A 17,344-nucleotide genomic window follows, 5' to 3' on the forward strand; every position below is an offset into this window, starting at 1 on the left:
TACTAAGGCCGAGCTTATAGCACTTTCTGCTACTACTAGGCAGTATATCGCGACGAGGCGTTTAATAAAGGACCTAACGTTAACCTTTAAGGAGGAACCACTAATAGTATACTACGATAATTAATAGACTAAGCAGCTGCTAGAATCTCCTAGGCCGCAGGTCACCTCGAAATTAAAGTATCGCGATATCCACGCCCTTTAGATCCGATAAACCGTTTAAAAAGGGACCGTCTTAATTAATTGGATCGCTACCCACGATATAGTCAGCGATAGCCTTATAAAGATACTGTCCCCGTAGAAACACAGGGCGTTTATATATCTATTAGGGATAGAGGTCCTAAGCCACGGGGCCTAAGGCAATTCATAAGAGGCGCGGTGCCGAGTTTATAATCTATAGCCTAGATTAACCGTAGTTTTGGTACCCTTTAGATTATTATTTAGACACCCGTTTTTACGTGGTTTTAAGGTTAATTTAACCACCTATTTTTACACGTTTTTAACGTTTTTAGGCATAAAAGGAGCGCGTTTTTTAATAAGCCGTTCTTTAACCGTTAGATTAATATCTAGGCCACTATTTTACCCTAAATTTACGGCTTTAAATTAAGCAGAATAGTCAGGATTAATCCTGCAGTTCTGGGGGGGTGTGTTAGATACTATAGCTACCTTATCGGGGTGTGATAAACCACATAGTGTTAGACGTGTGGAGTACCTCGGTCCTATATATCCACCCTTATTTCCCCTGCTTTTTCCGTATAGTTAGACATTCCCGTGAAGTATCATAAACTTCACTTAGATGAATACACATATAATTCCGCGTACCTTATTTGTGTTCTGACATTACGAGTCATCGGAGATATTGCTTTGTGATCGATCGACACACTGCCGAAATTTGTCGTACGTTTGTTTATTCCCGCGGCCCCTCACCCACGCTGGGCCCGTATATAATATATTCCATCCGGCCCCCCGGGCTCTTCCCTGCTTGGGCCTTACTTGAACCTCTCGTTCCCACCCAACGCCGGTCCTCTACACCGAAATGCCCCAACTAGCTCATCATATATGGGCAGCTCCACGTTTTTATCAGTGCTGCACTAGACGATACCCTCTTACCACCTACTCCCTCTCGAATCAAGACATTGTTATCGAGCAAGAGCTATCACAGCTGAACATGTCACGAACCGCCCGCACCCCCGTGGTATCTCGGGCCTCTCCGGCCCCGTCCTGGTCCGACAGCGACAGCGAATTCGACGACCTCATCACACCATGCGGCCCAAGTCCCTCCGAGAAGCACTTTTCTTCCGAGAAGGCAACGGCCTCTATGCATCATCACGACGGGCCTTCACAACCCCACGTCACCGGCCCTATCACACCGACCCACGATCGGATCCGGCCCTACTCCACCCATCCTGCCGCCGACGTCCGCAGCTTATGGGCCGTGATGCTGGAGCTGCAGCAGCGGTACCAGTGCTACAAATCGACCCGGATGCGCATCGCTGCCGACAGTGACTTCCAGGAGGCGAGCGACCTGATGCGTATGTGCATGGCCATTACCCCCTGAGACTAAGTCGGTGGTGGCACTTCCGAGACTGACACGAACATAGCATCAAGAGCTTGCATCGATTATCTCAACAACTCCATCGAGTTCCTCCCCGAGGAGGGCTGGAAGATGTTGGAGCCGTATCTAGTCCGAGAGGACAGGCCATGCACCAAGCCGAGAATGCAGCGCTTCCCCGAGGCCTAGTTTCTGAACAGGGCGTGGCAGACTGGGGTCTTTCTTTTCATTTCTCTTTTCATTTTCATTTTTTCTTTCTTTCATTTTCATCTTCTTTTTCTTTTGTGGCATGGAGTTCGTGGTGGGAAACTTCAAAAGCAAGAATGATACCCACTCCCCCGGAGTCTTTCCTCCTTTCAGATGGATTGCTGTTTCTTCTTCTCCGTACGACAGGCAGCTTTTTATATCACGTCGTTTTCACGTCACCCGAGTCCCTTGACATGAGTGGCCAGCTTGAGCGGTGTTCCGGGATTTTGTGCACAAGACTGTCAACCTCGGCCAGCTGAGCCCTGAATGTGAGATAGATATTTATCTCAACGGATCAATTGTGTCCTGCCTCTGAAACCAGCTCCCCGGTTACTGCAATCATAGCTCGTCCCGCTTCTGTGCCTTGTCCTCATTTCCAGAGGCCTTGTATGTCTTGCAGATAAAACCACGTCCTTCTTCCCACAGAGGCAACTCCGGGTACAAACAAGCCGGCATCATCGGGCCAGACTCCTCTTCAGTGACGCCCAATCTGACCGTTTCCAAGAACTCCGGGACGATGCCCTCCTCAACCCACTTGACCAGAGCATCCAGAGCGTGCAGGGGGAACGGCTTTCCGAGGGGAGCGCTGCAGTGGCTGGCGCCAGGCACCTCGAAGTACCGATAGTAGTCCTTTGTGTCGACTCCCCTAGCGGCATCCCAAGCCACGACGGCGTCGTAAAACGCCCGCCCTTCCCTGACCGAGATGGTCTGGTCGTCCACGCCGTGCCAAGTAATCATCTTCGCGCCAGACTTCCTAAAGCGACCCAAAGAGGGCGGGACATCATGGGTGTTCGCGCCGAAGAGACCTCGGAACTCGGCCGGCGTCTCTTCAAATAGCGCAAAGTAGTCCGACCCCGTCAGCGACGACATGTCGAAATGCGGGTCCCGCTTCAGGAAGAACCGAACCCAAGGATCCACGAGCCAGATCGGATCACCCTTGCATTCCCCGCTCTCTTCGTCGCAGGTAGTGCGAGCCGTCGAAAAAAACGAAGTGAGCCGTGCCCCGACAGGCATGCCCTCGGCGCGCAGCTCGCCGGTTTCGTCGTCGACGACGCCGCGCCACGCAGCCTCCACAATGTCGGCCGCATCGCGCGAGATGATCCGCGTGGTGCCGTCGCCGCAGTTGACTTCCCTGCCCACGACTTCGGAGGGGTGGAAGTCGCAGTGATCCGGGAGAGCGATGATGCCGTCTTCTATTCCGTCGAGCCCGTCGCACGCCGCCAGGGCCGCGTCTTGGATGCCGTCCAGCTCACAGGCGGGGGGGTAGGCGTCCTTGTTCTTCATGACCTGCTGCGGCCAGTACATTGACAGGACGAGACGGTCGACGTTGGTGGCCGGGCAGGATGCCAATATGCCGTCGAACTCTTGGGGGGCTTTCTGGGCCATGGCGATGCCCTGCCGCCCCCCGGTGGAGCAGCCACTCCAGTAGGTCCGTTTGGGGCGCGTCCCGTAGTAGCTCTCGGCGGCGAGCTTGCCGAATTTGGCGGCCTCGATGGGGGCGCGGTACGCCCAGTTGAGGAGCTGGGCCTGGTCGTGGTTGCCGGGAGAGACGAGGGCCCATTCGGCAGGGTGGGCTTGGAAGAGGTTCATGGCGTGGCCGCCGTCAGTGGTGGCCGTCGTGTAGCCCCGGGAAGCGAATGCAATCATGACATCTCCGTCAGGATAGCCGACAGCGTAGCCGCCGCCCCCGACGGTCAGAAGACGGTGGTTCCACGTAGGAGTGCCCGGGAGCAGGACCTGCGTGTTGACGGCATCGTTCTGACCTGGGTGAGTGTATGTGAGGGTGAGATTGCAGACTGAATCAAGAGCTTCGGGTTGAACGAGGCCGCCCTCAGGGAAAAATGCGGAGCTGCTGCCTTCTTGATATTGGAGGGGCTGAGCGGTAATGGAGATGAGCTCGGTGCCGAAGATGGCTGGAAAGGAGAAGGTATCCGGGGAGCAGGACGCAGAGGCTGCGGCGGAAGAGAGATGGAATGGGAAGAGGGGGAGGGAGAGGGAGAGTAGCGTTAATCGGCGTATTGTCGAGCTCATGGTGGGCGTAAAATGCATTCTGTCGGGCTGCCCTGCTCACCACTTACATGCAGCGAAAGAGGGATGGGTCCGATGGGATGTAAGTCGTAACTTGTAAGTCTGGAACAGGCTCGGTGCCAGAACAAGAGGGTTTATACCCAAGTACGAATATGTAGATCCTTCGACGCCAAGCCCGCTTACATTGGTCCTTGGTTGTATTCGTATTTGTCATCTTACAGCAGTTACTGCAGGCTTATGAAGTAGAAAGGCAGGGTAAAGGTCCACGGAGTCGCGGACCCTCAAGAGTCTCCCAAACAAGACAATGCCATGCCCGTATCACCGGAAGGCGTGCCGGGCCCTCGCCGAAAAAGTGACCACTATAAGAGCCCATCTAGGGATGTAATAAATCTTGTGATGTGTTTAGGGACTTGCAAATGGTGGCGTCCTCAAAAAGTCGACCAGCATTCATGGCTGAGGATGTTCGTCACTTATTACGACGTTGGGGTTGGGGTCGCAGTTTATTATTACCTTATTATTAATTAATTGATACCTCAAATCGACTTCGGGAGTTGTTACAGTCGGTCCTGCGCATTGCGGTATAAGGCAGTTCACAGGGCGCACTGTAGCAACTAAGGTACTAAGTATATGTACTTATTGTACTTCCAATGGCACGTGCATGAAATTAGATAAGCGACTCTTTGGTCTACCTACCTTACCTTACCTACCTAGGCAAGTTACAGTTAGGTTGTGCACAAAAACATACCTTAATTACCTACCCGCTGATAAGAGCCCACATGTGTCACGCGATAAAGGGCGTTATCTTTTGCTATCATGACCTGCCTTATCAAGGGTCCAGGTGACGATGCATGAACTCGCCCTCTCTCCCATCTCGTTGGGTTCCCGAGACCGAAGACCCGTGGACCTACTCAAGCCACCCGAGCAGCCACCCTCCCAGACGCGAAATCGAGGAAGAGGCCTATAGCAGTCAGAAAACGCCGGCAGTGTGGGCTTCATGTCGGAACTGTTTGTCCTTCCATCCCGTTATCACCCTCGATCAGCTGCCACCTGTTCATGATACCCAGCTGCTGGCGACTCTGACTCTCCTCCTCCCCCCTTCTCGCCTCCGTCCTCCCACCCTTTTCGTATCGTTAGAGCTACTCTGTGTCACCAAAGTCTGCTTCATTGTTTCGACCTCCGGCATCCTGCCCGCATCGCTCATCACACTCAGTCCATCCATGTCACCACGGTAGTTGGACGTACTTTCTTCAGAGCGACTGACTAGCTTACGCCTCCGACCCTCCCCCAAACAAACCCCAACAAGACAACGACGGATAAGTATACACGGATTGAGTTCTTATATAAGACCGACAGTATGGAGCGTTTGAAGAGAACGTTTCAGAAGAAGCCGAAGCAGTTGGACTACCAGCCCGTCAGCGACGATGATGTCTCAGCAATGGAGTGCTCGTCCCTACTGCAAGACGACAAGGATCAAGTGCCGTTCTCGTGGGTAGAATATGGCATCTTTGCTCTCTTGGGAATGGCCATGCTATGGGCTTGGTACGCTGCTGCCCCTTCCTCATCCCGCCCAGGTTCCCGCGAGCATCTGCTAATGGACTCTGTCTGTGTTTCCTTCGTAGGAACATGTTCCTCGCCGCTGCACCATACTTCGAACTGCGCTTCCAGGACAACGTCTGGATTTCTCAGAATTTCCAATCAGCCATCCTGACCATCTCGACGTTGACGAACCTCGGCGCCATGTTTCTCCTGACCAACCTCCAAGAAAAGGCCTCGTATCCATTCCGCATCAACCTGGCCCTGGTCATCAACGTCTTCGTCTTCCTCCTCCTCACCACCTCTACCTCCGCCTTCCTCGATGTCTCGGCCGAGCAATACTTCGTCTTCATCCTCACCATGGTGGCCTGCGCTTCCTGGGGCGCCGGACTGATCCAGAACGGCGCCTTCGCCTTCGCCGCATCCTTCGGACGATCGGAATACATACAAGCCGTCATGGCCGGTCAGGGTGTCGCCGGCGTGCTGCCGCCCCTGGCCCAGATCTTCAGCGTTCTCGCCGTACCTGCTTCCGACGCCTCGCACGACCCGGACCAAGAAGTGTCGGGCGATGAGGGAGACGAGGCCGGCGGGAGCAGCGGTTCCACTTCCGCCCTCATCTACTTTCTCACCGCCGTTGCCGTGTCCCTATTCACCCTGGTGGCCTTCGTTCCCCTCGTCCGCCGGCACATCCGCGTCGTCGAATCCCGCGCCATCGCCGCCTCCATCGGGAGCATCGACAGCGTCGAGCTACGTCGCCGCCGGGCCGTCTCCCCCCTCACGCTCCTGCGCAAGCTGCACTGGCTCGCCGCCGCCGTCGCCATCTGCTTCTCGGCCTCCATGTTCTTCCCCGTCTTCACGAGCAAGATCTTCTCCCTCCGATACATGCCGCGGGACGACGGCGACGGCGCTACCACCGTGCCTCGCCTCTTCCAGCCCGCCGCCTTCATCCCCCTCGCCTTCTTCGTCTGGAACCTGGGCGATCTCTCGGGCCGCATGGCTACCGTGCTGCCGTTCTCGCTTCGCTCCCGCCCCCCCTTGCTCCTTGCCGTCTCTGTCGCCCGCCTGGCGTGGCTGCCCATGTACCTCCTGTGCAACATCCGCGGTCGCGGCGCCGCGGTGCCGAGCGATCTGTTCTACCTCGTTGTGGTGCAGTTCCTCTTTGGTCTGACGAACGGCTGGCTTGGCTCCAGCTGCATGATGGCTGGCGCCGAGTGGGTGGACGACGGAGAACGCGAGGCGGCCGGTGGATTCATGGGGCTGTGCCTTGTGGCTGGTCTTAGCTTGGGCAGCATGTTGAGTTTTTCCGTGGCGAAGATATGAGAGGTTTGGTTGCCGAGTGGTTTCTGTTTCTTGTCTCTCGGCCGGTATGCGGTTTGTGTCTTTAACCGGGAGATTCCGCTCACAGGATCAATCTATGAACGACATGATGATTAGATAGAGGGCGAGCATGAGCATGGTTTTCTTTCGATTTTTTTATTTTTTGGATTATTCTCGTTGTTTACTGGGCGTCAAGGGTGAAGCATAGAAGGAAGACTGGCTACGATCTACGAATCAGTTCTACATGGCATATTTATCTCATAGTCTACTGACGGGTCTGTATGGCCAGCCCATGTCCAGGAAAGGAATGCCAGACATTGGACTCCCTGCTAGATGCGATTAGTATGACATTCGTGCCTTGTAATGCGGTCTTGTGGCATCCGAGGCACCGCCGGTACAAGAACAGTGCGACCCTCAGCGACATTCAAAGCCCGCTGCCACACCATCATCCATGACTGATATATTGTGTGTGCCTGGACCGGGTATGAAGAAGCAGAAACTGCAGTATTAAATTTCGGTGGTACGAGTTCTGACGTACGTTGTCTAACGCTACGATGTTATGGTATCTAGCTCCCTGTCCGACCCCAAAGCTTGACGTTTCTACTCGAGATAGGTTAGGGTAGGCCTAACGACGACACATCCTTCAGCTTCGTCATATCCACGGGTATGGCGTCAAAGTCCGGCTCGGAGCCAGCCTCTTGTACCTCTCTCAAGTAGCATCGAGGCAGAAACATCTCGCCCGACCCGGCCTGGGCCTGCTTCTGCTTCCCCTCGTACCACCCGCCCTCGACCAGCTGGCGCTCCGTGTCCTGCCACCGGGGCACCTTGGCCGCGACCTTCCTGTCGAGATCGGCGAGCTTGAAGTCCAGCATGCGGAGTGCGCCGTGCGGACGAGCCTCGTAGCGGAAGAAAAGGGAACAGTCGCGCAGTGTCATGGACAGGAGGAGGTCCGGGTCCGGGTCGTCGCGGGAACTGGCCCAAAAGGCGTCGGCGCAACCGGGCCCCGCGAGGCGGTTCTGCAGGTTCCGCAGGTGGGGCAGGAGGTGGTGCTGGCGGATGGACCAGAAGAGGAAATGGCTGTCGCGCGGGTCTTGGCCGCGGAAGATGCGCTCGGCGTGGGCTTTCCAATCATCATCGTCCTTCTTCTTGCTGCCGTTCGTTCCGTTCTTCTCGGCGTGGCCGTTGCTGACGTGGTTCCCGTTCCCGTTCCCGTTCTGGGCGGGAAGGCCGTTGCCGTTGTGGGTTATGTGGTTTTCGGGGGCTGGGCCGGGTCCGGCGACTAAGCGCAGGGGACAGCCGTACTTGGCCGGGTCGGATTTGGAGGGTTTCTGGCCCTCGGGGGCCTCGGTGAAGCGCTGTGTGGCGACGGCGCAGTTCCGGCAGAGGAGGGCGGTCGACGGTGCTGCCGGGGATTGCGCAAGCCACTTGGGTTTGATTTCGGCGAAACGCTCGAGGGGCCCGCGGGGCCGCATGTCCTCGGTCAACATGTGCCAGCCTGCCGGGCCGACGCGGGTGCCGACGAACTTGCGGGTGCGGGAAGGAAGGTGCGGATGCGGGAGAGGTTGGTCCTGGGTAGAGGCCTTCTGGTTCTCGTCCATTTGTGTAAGAAGGAGGTTGCATTCGTCAATGACATCTTGACGCAGGTGAACCAGCTTCTGATCGACAAAGAGGGATCGCTGGTTACCAAAGGCGGGAAGAACTGTGTTCTCGAAGAATGCCAGCTGGTCCTTGGCGGTGAAGTGACTGTCTGAGCCGTCGGAGAGGGCTTTGAGAATCCGAAGGAGGTAGCCCTCTACAAAGTGTCGGCCAAATTGGGCGGTTAGGTCAGTCCCAGTCCCAGTCCCCAAAATCCCAGAACTTGGAGGAAGTATGAGAAGCTCACTACTCACGACAGAGCGGGCGGAGGTCTCGTGTGAACGTGTCACCGCCGGAATCCTCGACGAAGTGAACGGCCCATATGGTGTTGGCGGCGCCTTCACCCACAAACTTGAGCCACTTGTCGCCGAGACGAAGCGTTCCTGGAGGTTTCTGGTGAGGATGCATGGTTTGAACGTGATTCTCGTTCACTACCATAGGTAGGTAGGGTAAAGATAGGTATTGGTAGGGGCAGCTTCGTCAAAGTGAGGGAAAGTGGAAATATGAGAGAAGAGAAGTGGCTGTCCCTGTAGACATCGAAGCTCGATGCATTTATCCTCCTCTAGGGGTTGAGGATATCGATAAGGGCCCTTTCTAAAAGAGATAGGAGTACAGCTGAATGACCAAAAGGATTGAATTTGGGTAGCTATGCGGGTAGCTATGAATTGGATATTTGAATAAAGTGCTAGGGAACGTGAGAAGGTATTGCGAGTGGGAAAGAGGAACCGACGTGATTGGAGGCATTCTGAGAAAGAGTCGAGGCAAAGAATCCGGGGACGGTTAATGACGACAGTGAACCAGGGGGTTCTCTTGTAAGGACCATCTACACATCCTGCAGGCTGGCCAAGAAAATGGTCTATGATATCCAATTCATGAACGAGAGAGGTAAGAGGAGAAGCACCAAACTAATCCACGTCGCCGAGTCTGTGATGTGTCTTCTCTCACGGTCACTCGGGGTCTCGAGTCAAGTCGAGGAGTCGAGTCGAAAGACAAGTTTACGAAGTAGGTTTCTCACTTGTGATTATGTCATCAGCCACCAGTTGCTACGATGCTATTCATTGGTAGTTTCCAACTTACTTCACTTTCTGACATGTGCAAACCGAGAAAACAACTCCGCGAAACTAAATATTGAACAATCATGGTCGCAAATTATTAGCTGTTGCTGTTCCTGGGGAAACAATGCTGCGAAATAGGTCGGGATATGGTTGCAAGCAAGAGCTCACCTCTATATTATGGCGCGGTGTAACACACTCAGGAACACTCTTCATTATTCATTGGCCGCTCTGTTTCCAAGTTTCAGGGGAACTTCAAGCCTTCAAGATGAATTGCAAGGAAAGGCAAAGGTTACCTAGAAGGTTACCTAGGTAAGATAGTTTCCAGTGTGTAACGAGGCCAGTGATGCCGAGTTCTGTTCAGATATTGAAGTTGGGAGTTGTTATAGTTATTATCCTTGTCGACCCACCTCAACACCTAGAACCCACGTCAGTCTCCACTGACGTCGACGAGCTTTCATCTTCATTCTCGGCTGATCATGTCGCTCCTCCTCCTCCTTACTTACCCCGAGTACCCCCGTGAAAATATCCATCGATGCGGGGAACCAGGGCCGCAACAGTTGGGTAAGGTACGGTAATTATTCGACAGTTATCAGTCTTCCCTTTGTTTGACCCACGACGAGTTAATATGGCTCCGTCGGGTTATCTATTTTGGCTACTTTGGTCAGCCATCCTTTGCGACGCTACGAGGGCCACCGCATGACATTGGTCATTCAAAGTGCGCCGGAGTCTTTCATGCGGATATATTGCGTGAGTGGGCTTTTGCTTTTGCATTAGATTCTGTTGTTTACGTTGCAATGGAATTGGGGGCTATGTTTGTGATGTCTCGGGTCATCGGACAGTCCCGGGTGACTTTGTATCTCACGCCTGGTTACGGGCCAAGTGCACTTCACTTCAAGATGGTGTGGTGCGTGAGAAACAAATTGGTCGGCTTAAAGGGGCACACGAGCAAAGACTGAGGTGGTTACCATAGGTACATAGGTACGTACATACATATTGGAAGACTGTGTGTGGATACAGTATCCATGGCACTACTGCACAGTGAGGCCACCCACCCACAGGTGTGGGAGTCTGGGCCAGAAAAGAAACGGCCAAAAAAAAACCAAGAAAAAAACTGCAAGACCTGATTGGCACAAATCCATGTACCTCGTACCTTCTCCCTCCCGTTCCTCACACACAAAGCTCCCGCAAGCCCGACAAGCAGGAGCAAGCGCGGCCATAGCGTCATTTTGGAGGAGATCAATAACCGACCCATTTCCCCCGAAATATTCTTTATTTTTATTTTTTATAGTATTACTTCGTACCACACCCACGAGACATCCGCCCACCATCACCGTCACCATCACCATCACCATCACCGTCACCGTCACATAAACCGATCCACACTCTGTCAATACACGATTCGGATCTCTTCAACGAGAGTGCGTGGCTATAATACTCAATCGGCGGAAAGCGACAACCCCGTAAAACCCTTTCGCGCGATCGTTCATTCCCGACCGAGGCCGTGACCGAAATCAACCGGAGAAGCCTCTTTCGCGCCCGACGCTCCCATTGTCCAACGCCTTCTCTCCCGTGCGCTCTCGACCGTCTTTCGACACCTTTTGTTGTCTTCCCCGATGGTGGACCGCGATTGAAAGCCATTTCAACATGGCCTTCAACTTCAACTGGTCGCCCTTGACGGCCGACGAAGACTTTTATCGCCGCGCACGCGACCTGTTGACGACCGCCCTTAATAAGTCGCCGAAACCGCCCATCATTGTCGATGATATCCTCGTCACCGAGCTCAACCTGGGCTCCGTGCCCCCGGAACTCGAAATACTCGAGATTGGCGACCTCGCCGAAGACAGATTTCGCGGCATCTTCAAAATGTCGTATTCTGGCGATGCCTACCTCACCCTGAAAACCCGAGTTCAGGTTGGTGGCCCTTTTTTTATTCTTGTTATGGCTTTTCCGTCGCCCCTCCCAGATACCGTTTCAACCAGCCGCATTCCATCTCCCTCTTTTCTTTTTTTCGTCCCGTCTCCTGTTATGACTCCTTTCCCAAGTGCTAGTGCATGGTTTCGCAAATTAATCGACTAGGATCCGCGTCTGGGAATTGTCGTGTTTGAACAAGGGGTACCCCAAACGCCGTGCACAATATCAAGATGCTGATATATCAACAACGAAATAGGCAAACCCGTTAAACACATATCTCTATTCCAAGCCAGCCTTTACATCGCCGCAACCTTTGGCTGCGGCGTCAGGACTCACCATCCCCCTGTCCATTACCCTTTCGGACATCAAGCTCTCCGCCTTCATTATCCTCGTCTTCTCAAGACAGAAAGGCCTGACTCTTGTCTTCCGCAATGATCCCCTCGAGTCCCTCAAGGTCTCGTCGACCTTCGACTCCATACAGTTCGTCCGCGATTACCTGCAGCGGACCATCGAGGCGCAGCTGAGGACGCTCATGATGGAAGAGCTACCAGCCATCATCCACCGTCTCTCCCTCCGGCTGTGGTGTCCTGACCAGGCGCCGAAACAGGAACAGGAGGCTCCCAAGGACCCTGTGGATGAGACTGTCGTCGATCCGTTGGCGAGTCCGCCACTGGATCCAGTCGACGCCCACGGGAACCTCATTGATCCAAACGACATCTCATCGCTGTCACTCGAAGGTGGTCCCGAGGTGCAGTCCCTGTTCTCCCAGAAGAGCCTGCTTCGTCTGGCCGCCCTCAACGACTCGCACCGGACCTTCTCGCTCTTCACGCCCCACATCCGAGACGTCGTCTTCCGCGCCTGGACAGGCCACGTCGTTTCGGACTCGCCCGCCTCCACTCCACCCACTGCAACCCCGAGCTTAGTCAAGTCCAACTCGTTCATGGGCACGGCGACGGCGACGGCAACGACGTACACATTCTCCGACACGGGAAGCGCCGCTCATGGCTACCTCCCATCGCGGCCCTCTCTCGTGAGCCTCAACTCCGCCACCACCGGCCTGTCCATGGGCTCCGGGACCCGGAGCAAGTCTTACACGGGTCGCAAGAAGAAGACGAGAGTCGTCAACCTGAGGCGATCCAAGGCTGATGTCTCCGTCCGCAGCGAGGCCGGCGAGATCGGCGAGACCAACTCCGATTCGGCTTCGGTGGCAGGCCCTTCGTCGGAACCCATCATGTTCGAGCCTTCCATCCCGGAGGTGCCCGAACAGCCCGAGACCGCAGCGCCGGACACGCCGACCAAGGTCCGCTTCGTGCCGTCCACCTTCTCCCAGGCCACCACAGAGGTGCCGAGCGTACCTATCGCGCTGGACAGGCATCACGACGCATTGTCCGCAAGTACCGTCCCTTCCCATCGCAAGTCGGTGGAGCAGACTCAGGCTCATCCGTCCACGCCGGAGAAGGCGGCGACGGTCCAAGAGCAGCCAGCCACTCCCGGTCTCGACCCGGACTGGATCATGAAGATGGCCGGCGAGATTGCGCGACGAGTCTACGACGAGAAGACTCGGCATCAGCCGCCAGGAGGCTTCTGGGAGGAGCGAGAGGATGTTCCCCCTCCTGCCTACGAAGCTTCCCGCTGAGCACAGACTTGCGCTCTTCCGCCAGGGGAGACTTTTTCTACTGCTCTGTACACACACACACACACACACACACACACATATATATATATATACCACTGTATCACCTCCACACCCCGTCCGATATCATTACTGCCGTTGCTTTCACGAGACTACGTAGCATGGCAAATCTCCCCATGTCGTCCTACACTTTTGTTTTGCTGTTTCGATCGTTCTCTGTAAATTTCCTTTTTGGCGGGAAGCAACCAAGCAGTGCGGCTGGTCATCCTTCTCATCCCCATATCTTTTGCTCTAATGTTTTGTTTTTGACCTTGTCTGCATGGCGTTGGGGGTTGGCACTCGGCTTCTCCTGGAGAGGGGATACTACATGTTATAAGGGAGGGGAATCATAAAAGCAGATTGGGTTTTCATTTTTTTTTCTTCTTTTTTTCCTTTTTTTTTTCTGGGGGTCAGCGTTGGACATTTCCCGTTTCCCCCCCCGACCCTTTCAGCACATCGGACGAGGCTAGCACGGATAGGCGCAGCCTCGGATGTTCTATTTGTGTGCTGACCCCAGAGGGCTAGAAGCGGAAGAAGAAGGGTGGGGGACTTATCCTCAAAGGCGACACTATCCCAACTCTCTTTTTAGTGTGGCATGTCACGCAAAACATGCAACCCCAACGTCCAATCTGCTGCGAAGAAACGAAAAAAACCGCGTGCATACGTGTTCGGCATAGCCGCCTTCCCTTTCTTTTGTCAACATTTTCCTTTTTGTCAAGCACCCTTTGTTGTTCGGGCCACGAGACGATGACGTCCCTGGATGGATAAGTGTGGGAGCTGAATGTGTACTATCAACCGGAGAAAGCGGGAGGATTTCTGGATCATAAAGGGACAAGGTCATCGGAACGGGACGGGACACAAAGGGTAGGCCCTTGGATACCAAGACACGACGGGGGCGTAGAGCAAAGCTTTCATCCCCCGCCCCCCCCCCGGTTATTTGGTTATCGTGGGCTTCTAATGTCGTCTAAGCCGGGCTATTCGACACTAGGTAGCCTTGGGCTCAGTCAATAGAAACACTCCCATCTTCAACTCGTAAACTGAACTTGTCCTGTCCAAATAGCATGTCTATGGAGGATATGCATCCTCCGCGGGATGGTGTACTTGCTGTCTCATGTTAAAATAGCTATGCAGCTATGTCGTACACTTCCAACCCTCCTACGTTATTTTCCCGTCCATGATTCGACCAGGGACGATTCGCGGACGCATCCGCTGATACACGTACATGTACGTAGTCTAGTCTCGAGGCCTGAGCTCCGAAAAGAAAAAGGCATAGAGCATAGACATGAGCTCATCGTCAAATGAACCGATTCCACGTCTCACCGATTTTCATCTCCGGCTTGTCCCTCCTCGTCCAGTTGGCTCGTCGACTTGAGACGCACGCACCCTGTTTGTGTTTCGGTTGGCTATAAAGAGACCCGAACAGCGAATCTGATAGTCTCTCCAGTGGCATCATGGGTTACAATTGGTCCATGTTCCACGTGATTGTCCGACCGGTCCAGAGGTCTGGTACCCCTGCGTCCATGCTGCTACGTCGCACAGTCCTGTATCGAACGATGGGAGGCACGAGCGGTGACGGGCCGGGCGGGCGGGCGGGCGGGGCATGAACTGAACTCAGAGAGCCCGGCGCGCGGATCGTAGCGGAGCCGGCTGAGAGGGAAGTGCCCCCGGCTCTCGCCGAACTCCTACTCGCCCTTCACAGAAAGCGAGGTTCCGACTCCGAGCTAGCACCAGTGTTTACGCCAGCGGCGTCGACGCTTGGTGGTATTCCCGCTCACGGGCGTCGTGCGAGATGTATTGGTGCTGGGGGCGTCCGAGTCCTCCTACGAATTCGAAGCCGCCGCCGCATTCTCGGCCTTCAGCTTGGCCAGCATGGCCTCCTTCTCCTTGAGACCATCCAGCATCTTCTTGCACATCCTCTGCGCCTGGTCCTGGGCTTGCTTGAGTTTTTGGATCTCGAGGTCCTGCAACTCGTGGCTGAACTGCAGGTCGGGGCGGCTCTGCGCGGGGAGCATGGCGGTGCGCTCCCAGACTTCGTTGACGGGCTTTGACGGGAGCGGAGGGATCGGCTTGTTCTTCCCCTTGCCGCCCTTGCCGCCCTTGGCGGCGGGGTGGCTTTTGGGGCGGGCACCCGAGGTGAGGACCTGGTAGAAGGACTCGAAGGGTTCGTTAAACACTTGCTCCTCGTAGACCCAGGATCGGACCTCGCCGGTGCCGCCGCGCATCTCCTCCTTTTCCTCTTCTGTTCGGCCGTAGGGGTGAAGGCGCAGATGGTGGTAGACGGTTTGGGGCTTTTCGCCGGATTCAGTGGCATAGTATAGCTTGATGGCAATCTCGAATTCACCCCATCCTGTCTCTTTGACGAGGAAAGGTTTCCCGGGTTGGCCTTCAATCACTGGGTGAAGGAGAAGGTGGGGTTAGTTGATGGTACTGTACACACGTAGGACGAAGAGACGCGCAGATGATGAGGGGGCAGATTGAATGTTGGCGAGAGCGGGGTGGAAAGAGGGCGAAGGCAGTGCAAGAGACAAAAGACATACTCCGAACGTGGTTAGGAATAGACTCATGCAGCTTGAACTGGACTCGCCTGCACCAGTAGGCTATATCAGTGTCGTCAATTCCTTTGACGAATACCTCCCACGAGTGGGTGTGGTCGTCGGGAATACCGTCCGGCTTGGGATTGTTGGGGCCGAAGGGACGAGCGGTGCTTCCGTAGATAAAAGGTCGAGTGATTTGCGTGCCTTTGACGCGTTTCCCGAGAGTACTTGGCGGCGCCATGGTTTAACAGCTTTTGACTGCTGGGAGGAGAAGAACGGGCGCTAATTCGGGGTACCGGTGAGAATTAGGCATGTAAATACGAGAGAGGCAAGGCTAGGGGAGAAGATGGAAAACTGTTGGAACGACACCAAAATCCGGTATTCTTCCAGCCTTGCCCGCCAGGTGGAGTACGGAACAGTGGAACTAGGAGCTTTGGCCAATGACAGGTTGCATATGTCAGTGTACGACGCGACGTACACTACAGTGTACTTTCGTACGGGTACTCCGTACATCGCTAAGTGGGGCAGCAAGCTCTCGCGCGTCAGCCTCGGCCTCGGCCGCCCGCATTAACTGCCAGCTCGTCCTTCGTACTTTGTACAGCTACCTGTAGCTACCTAGGTACCTTGCCTTCATGATTTCATGGACTGAGGTGCTTTACAGATAATTAGCACCCATCATAGATTCGCCCAGCATAGCCAGTGGACGTGACGAACAATAAGGTATCCAGTAAATTATCGAACCACTTTCTTATCCAACCGATTACCTTCCCGAATTCCAAATTGTTTCTGCTGAACTTCTGAACCCTTTTGAAGGGGAAGCTCGTTCCATTCTTCGGCTTCGGTTCATTTCCTCGCCGAGCTTCAGTTCAGTTCAACTCATTCCGCATACGCCTTACACCAAGGAGTCTCACCATGTCGGCTTCCAAAAGATTAGTGGTATGCGGAGGTAGCGGGTTTTTGGGGTCCAGGATATGCAAGTACGCCGTCCAGAGAGGCTGGGACGTCACGTCCATTAGGTGAGTGAGCTGCTCTCAGGTCTCCCTTGCTCTGTACCTACCTTATGAATGGGATCTGACCCGTTTCTACAGCCGATCCGGCCAGCCTAAATGGGAAACAGTGACATCGTCGGCCTCGCCACCTTCATGGGCCCATAAAGTGTCCTGGGAGCGCGCCGACATACTACGCCCGGCAACCTATGGCCCCTTGCTCAAGACGGCCGACTATGTTGTCCACAGCATGGGCATCTTGCTCGAGGCCGATTACAAGGGCGTCGTCTCCGGTCGTGAATCCCCGATTACCGGCCTCCGCAAGGCGTTCGGCCCCGTCGATCCGGACCGCGGCATCAAACGACCACTCGACCAGAAGGCCGGTGAGGAGGTCCTGACCCCGCCGAATCCGGCCGACCAGTTCACCTACGAAATCATGAACCGCGACAGCGCCGTCATGCTCGCCAAGCAGGCCGCCGCCGAAGACACAAAAGCCTTCGCCTTCATCTCCGCCGCCGCCGGGGCCCCCATCCTCCCCTCCCGGTACATCACCACGAAGCGCGAGGCGGAACAAACCATCGCCTCCGAATTCCCCCGCATGCGTGGCATCTTCATGCGGCCTCCCTTCATGTACGACTCCTCCCGCAAGTTTACCTTGCCCGTGGCTGCCATGGCTGGCGCAGGGAATCTCTTCAACACCGTGACGAGAGGCGTCTTTGGCGGCTTCATGGGCGCCGCGGCCACGAAACCGCTGCCTGTGGAGACGGTTGCCCAAGCCGTCGTGGAAGCTCTGGAGGACGAAAACGTAAAGGGCCCGGTTGAGGTACCCCAGATTGAGGAGCTGGCTAAGAAGTCGTGGAGGAAAAACATGCTGTGAG

At 55.0% G+C, this 17,344-nt stretch overlaps 8 protein-coding genes across 8 annotated transcripts; 5 read left to right on the top strand and 3 right to left on the bottom strand.

The window, feature by feature from the left end:
- The first annotated feature begins 707 nt into the window (after positions 1-707).
- Positions 708-1,616, top strand: SODALDRAFT_186461 (hypothetical protein). Its single transcript, XM_028607098.1, has one exon. The coding sequence runs from the start codon at positions 1,034-1,036 to the stop codon at positions 1,553-1,555; it is 522 nt and encodes a 173-aa protein (XP_028466126.1). The 5' UTR covers positions 708-1,033; the 3' UTR covers positions 1,556-1,616.
- Positions 1,617-2,134: 518 nt separating this feature from the next.
- Positions 2,135-4,037, bottom strand: SODALDRAFT_340472 (tannase and feruloyl esterase; the record flags this gene model as incomplete). The annotated part of the gene is made up of 2 exons (XM_028612952.1): positions 2,135-3,747; positions 4,007-4,037. 2 exons carry the CDS (start codon positions 4,035-4,037, stop codon positions 2,135-2,137), a joined length of 1,644 nt encoding a protein of 547 aa, XP_028466127.1.
- Positions 4,038-5,177: 1,140 nt separating this feature from the next.
- SODALDRAFT_324699 (nucleoside transporter family) lies at positions 5,178-6,676 on the top strand (the record flags this gene model as incomplete). Its single annotated transcript, XM_028609916.1, has 2 exons — positions 5,178-5,362; positions 5,443-6,676. The coding sequence occupies 2 exons, from the start codon at positions 5,178-5,180 to the stop codon at positions 6,674-6,676; spliced, it is 1,419 nt and encodes a 472-aa protein (XP_028466128.1).
- Positions 6,677-7,287: 611 nt separating this feature from the next.
- On the bottom strand, positions 7,288-8,716 carry SODALDRAFT_340474 (hypothetical protein; the record flags this gene model as incomplete). The annotated part of the gene is made up of 2 exons (XM_028612953.1): positions 7,288-8,465; positions 8,563-8,716. The coding sequence occupies 2 exons, from the start codon at positions 8,714-8,716 to the stop codon at positions 7,288-7,290; spliced, it is 1,332 nt and encodes a 443-aa protein (XP_028466129.1).
- A 2,291-nt stretch (positions 8,717-11,007) lies between these two features.
- SODALDRAFT_278306 (hypothetical protein) lies at positions 11,008-12,910 on the top strand (the record flags this gene model as incomplete). The annotated part of the gene is made up of 2 exons (XM_028608107.1): positions 11,008-11,274; positions 11,531-12,910. The coding sequence occupies 2 exons, from the start codon at positions 11,008-11,010 to the stop codon at positions 12,908-12,910; spliced, it is 1,647 nt and encodes a 548-aa protein (XP_028466130.1).
- A 79-nt stretch (positions 12,911-12,989) lies between these two features.
- On the top strand, positions 12,990-13,421 carry SODALDRAFT_186515 (hypothetical protein). Its single transcript, XM_028607099.1, has one exon. It carries the CDS (start codon positions 13,069-13,071, stop codon positions 13,297-13,299), a length of 231 nt encoding a protein of 76 aa, XP_028466131.1. The 5' UTR covers positions 12,990-13,068; the 3' UTR covers positions 13,300-13,421.
- A 1,345-nt stretch (positions 13,422-14,766) lies between these two features.
- Positions 14,767-15,721, bottom strand: SODALDRAFT_340476 (putative histone acetyltransferase subuni; the record flags this gene model as incomplete). Its single annotated transcript, XM_028612954.1, has 2 exons — positions 14,767-15,338; positions 15,484-15,721. 2 exons carry the CDS (start codon positions 15,719-15,721, stop codon positions 14,767-14,769), a joined length of 810 nt encoding a protein of 269 aa, XP_028466132.1.
- A 671-nt stretch (positions 15,722-16,392) lies between these two features.
- Positions 16,393-17,343, top strand: SODALDRAFT_278626 (NAD dependent epimerase/dehydratase family protein; the record flags this gene model as incomplete). The annotated part of the gene is made up of 2 exons (XM_028608125.1): positions 16,393-16,496; positions 16,569-17,343. 2 exons carry the CDS (start codon positions 16,393-16,395, stop codon positions 17,341-17,343), a joined length of 879 nt encoding a protein of 292 aa, XP_028466133.1.
- Position 17,344: the final 1 nt, after the last annotated feature.

The sequence above is a fragment of the Sodiomyces alkalinus genome (genome assembly GCF_003711515.1).
Source record: "Sodiomyces alkalinus F11 unplaced genomic scaffold SODALscaffold_6, whole genome shotgun sequence".
In the NCBI taxonomy this organism is placed as follows: Eukaryota; Fungi; Ascomycota; class Sordariomycetes; order Glomerellales; family Plectosphaerellaceae; genus Sodiomyces; species Sodiomyces alkalinus.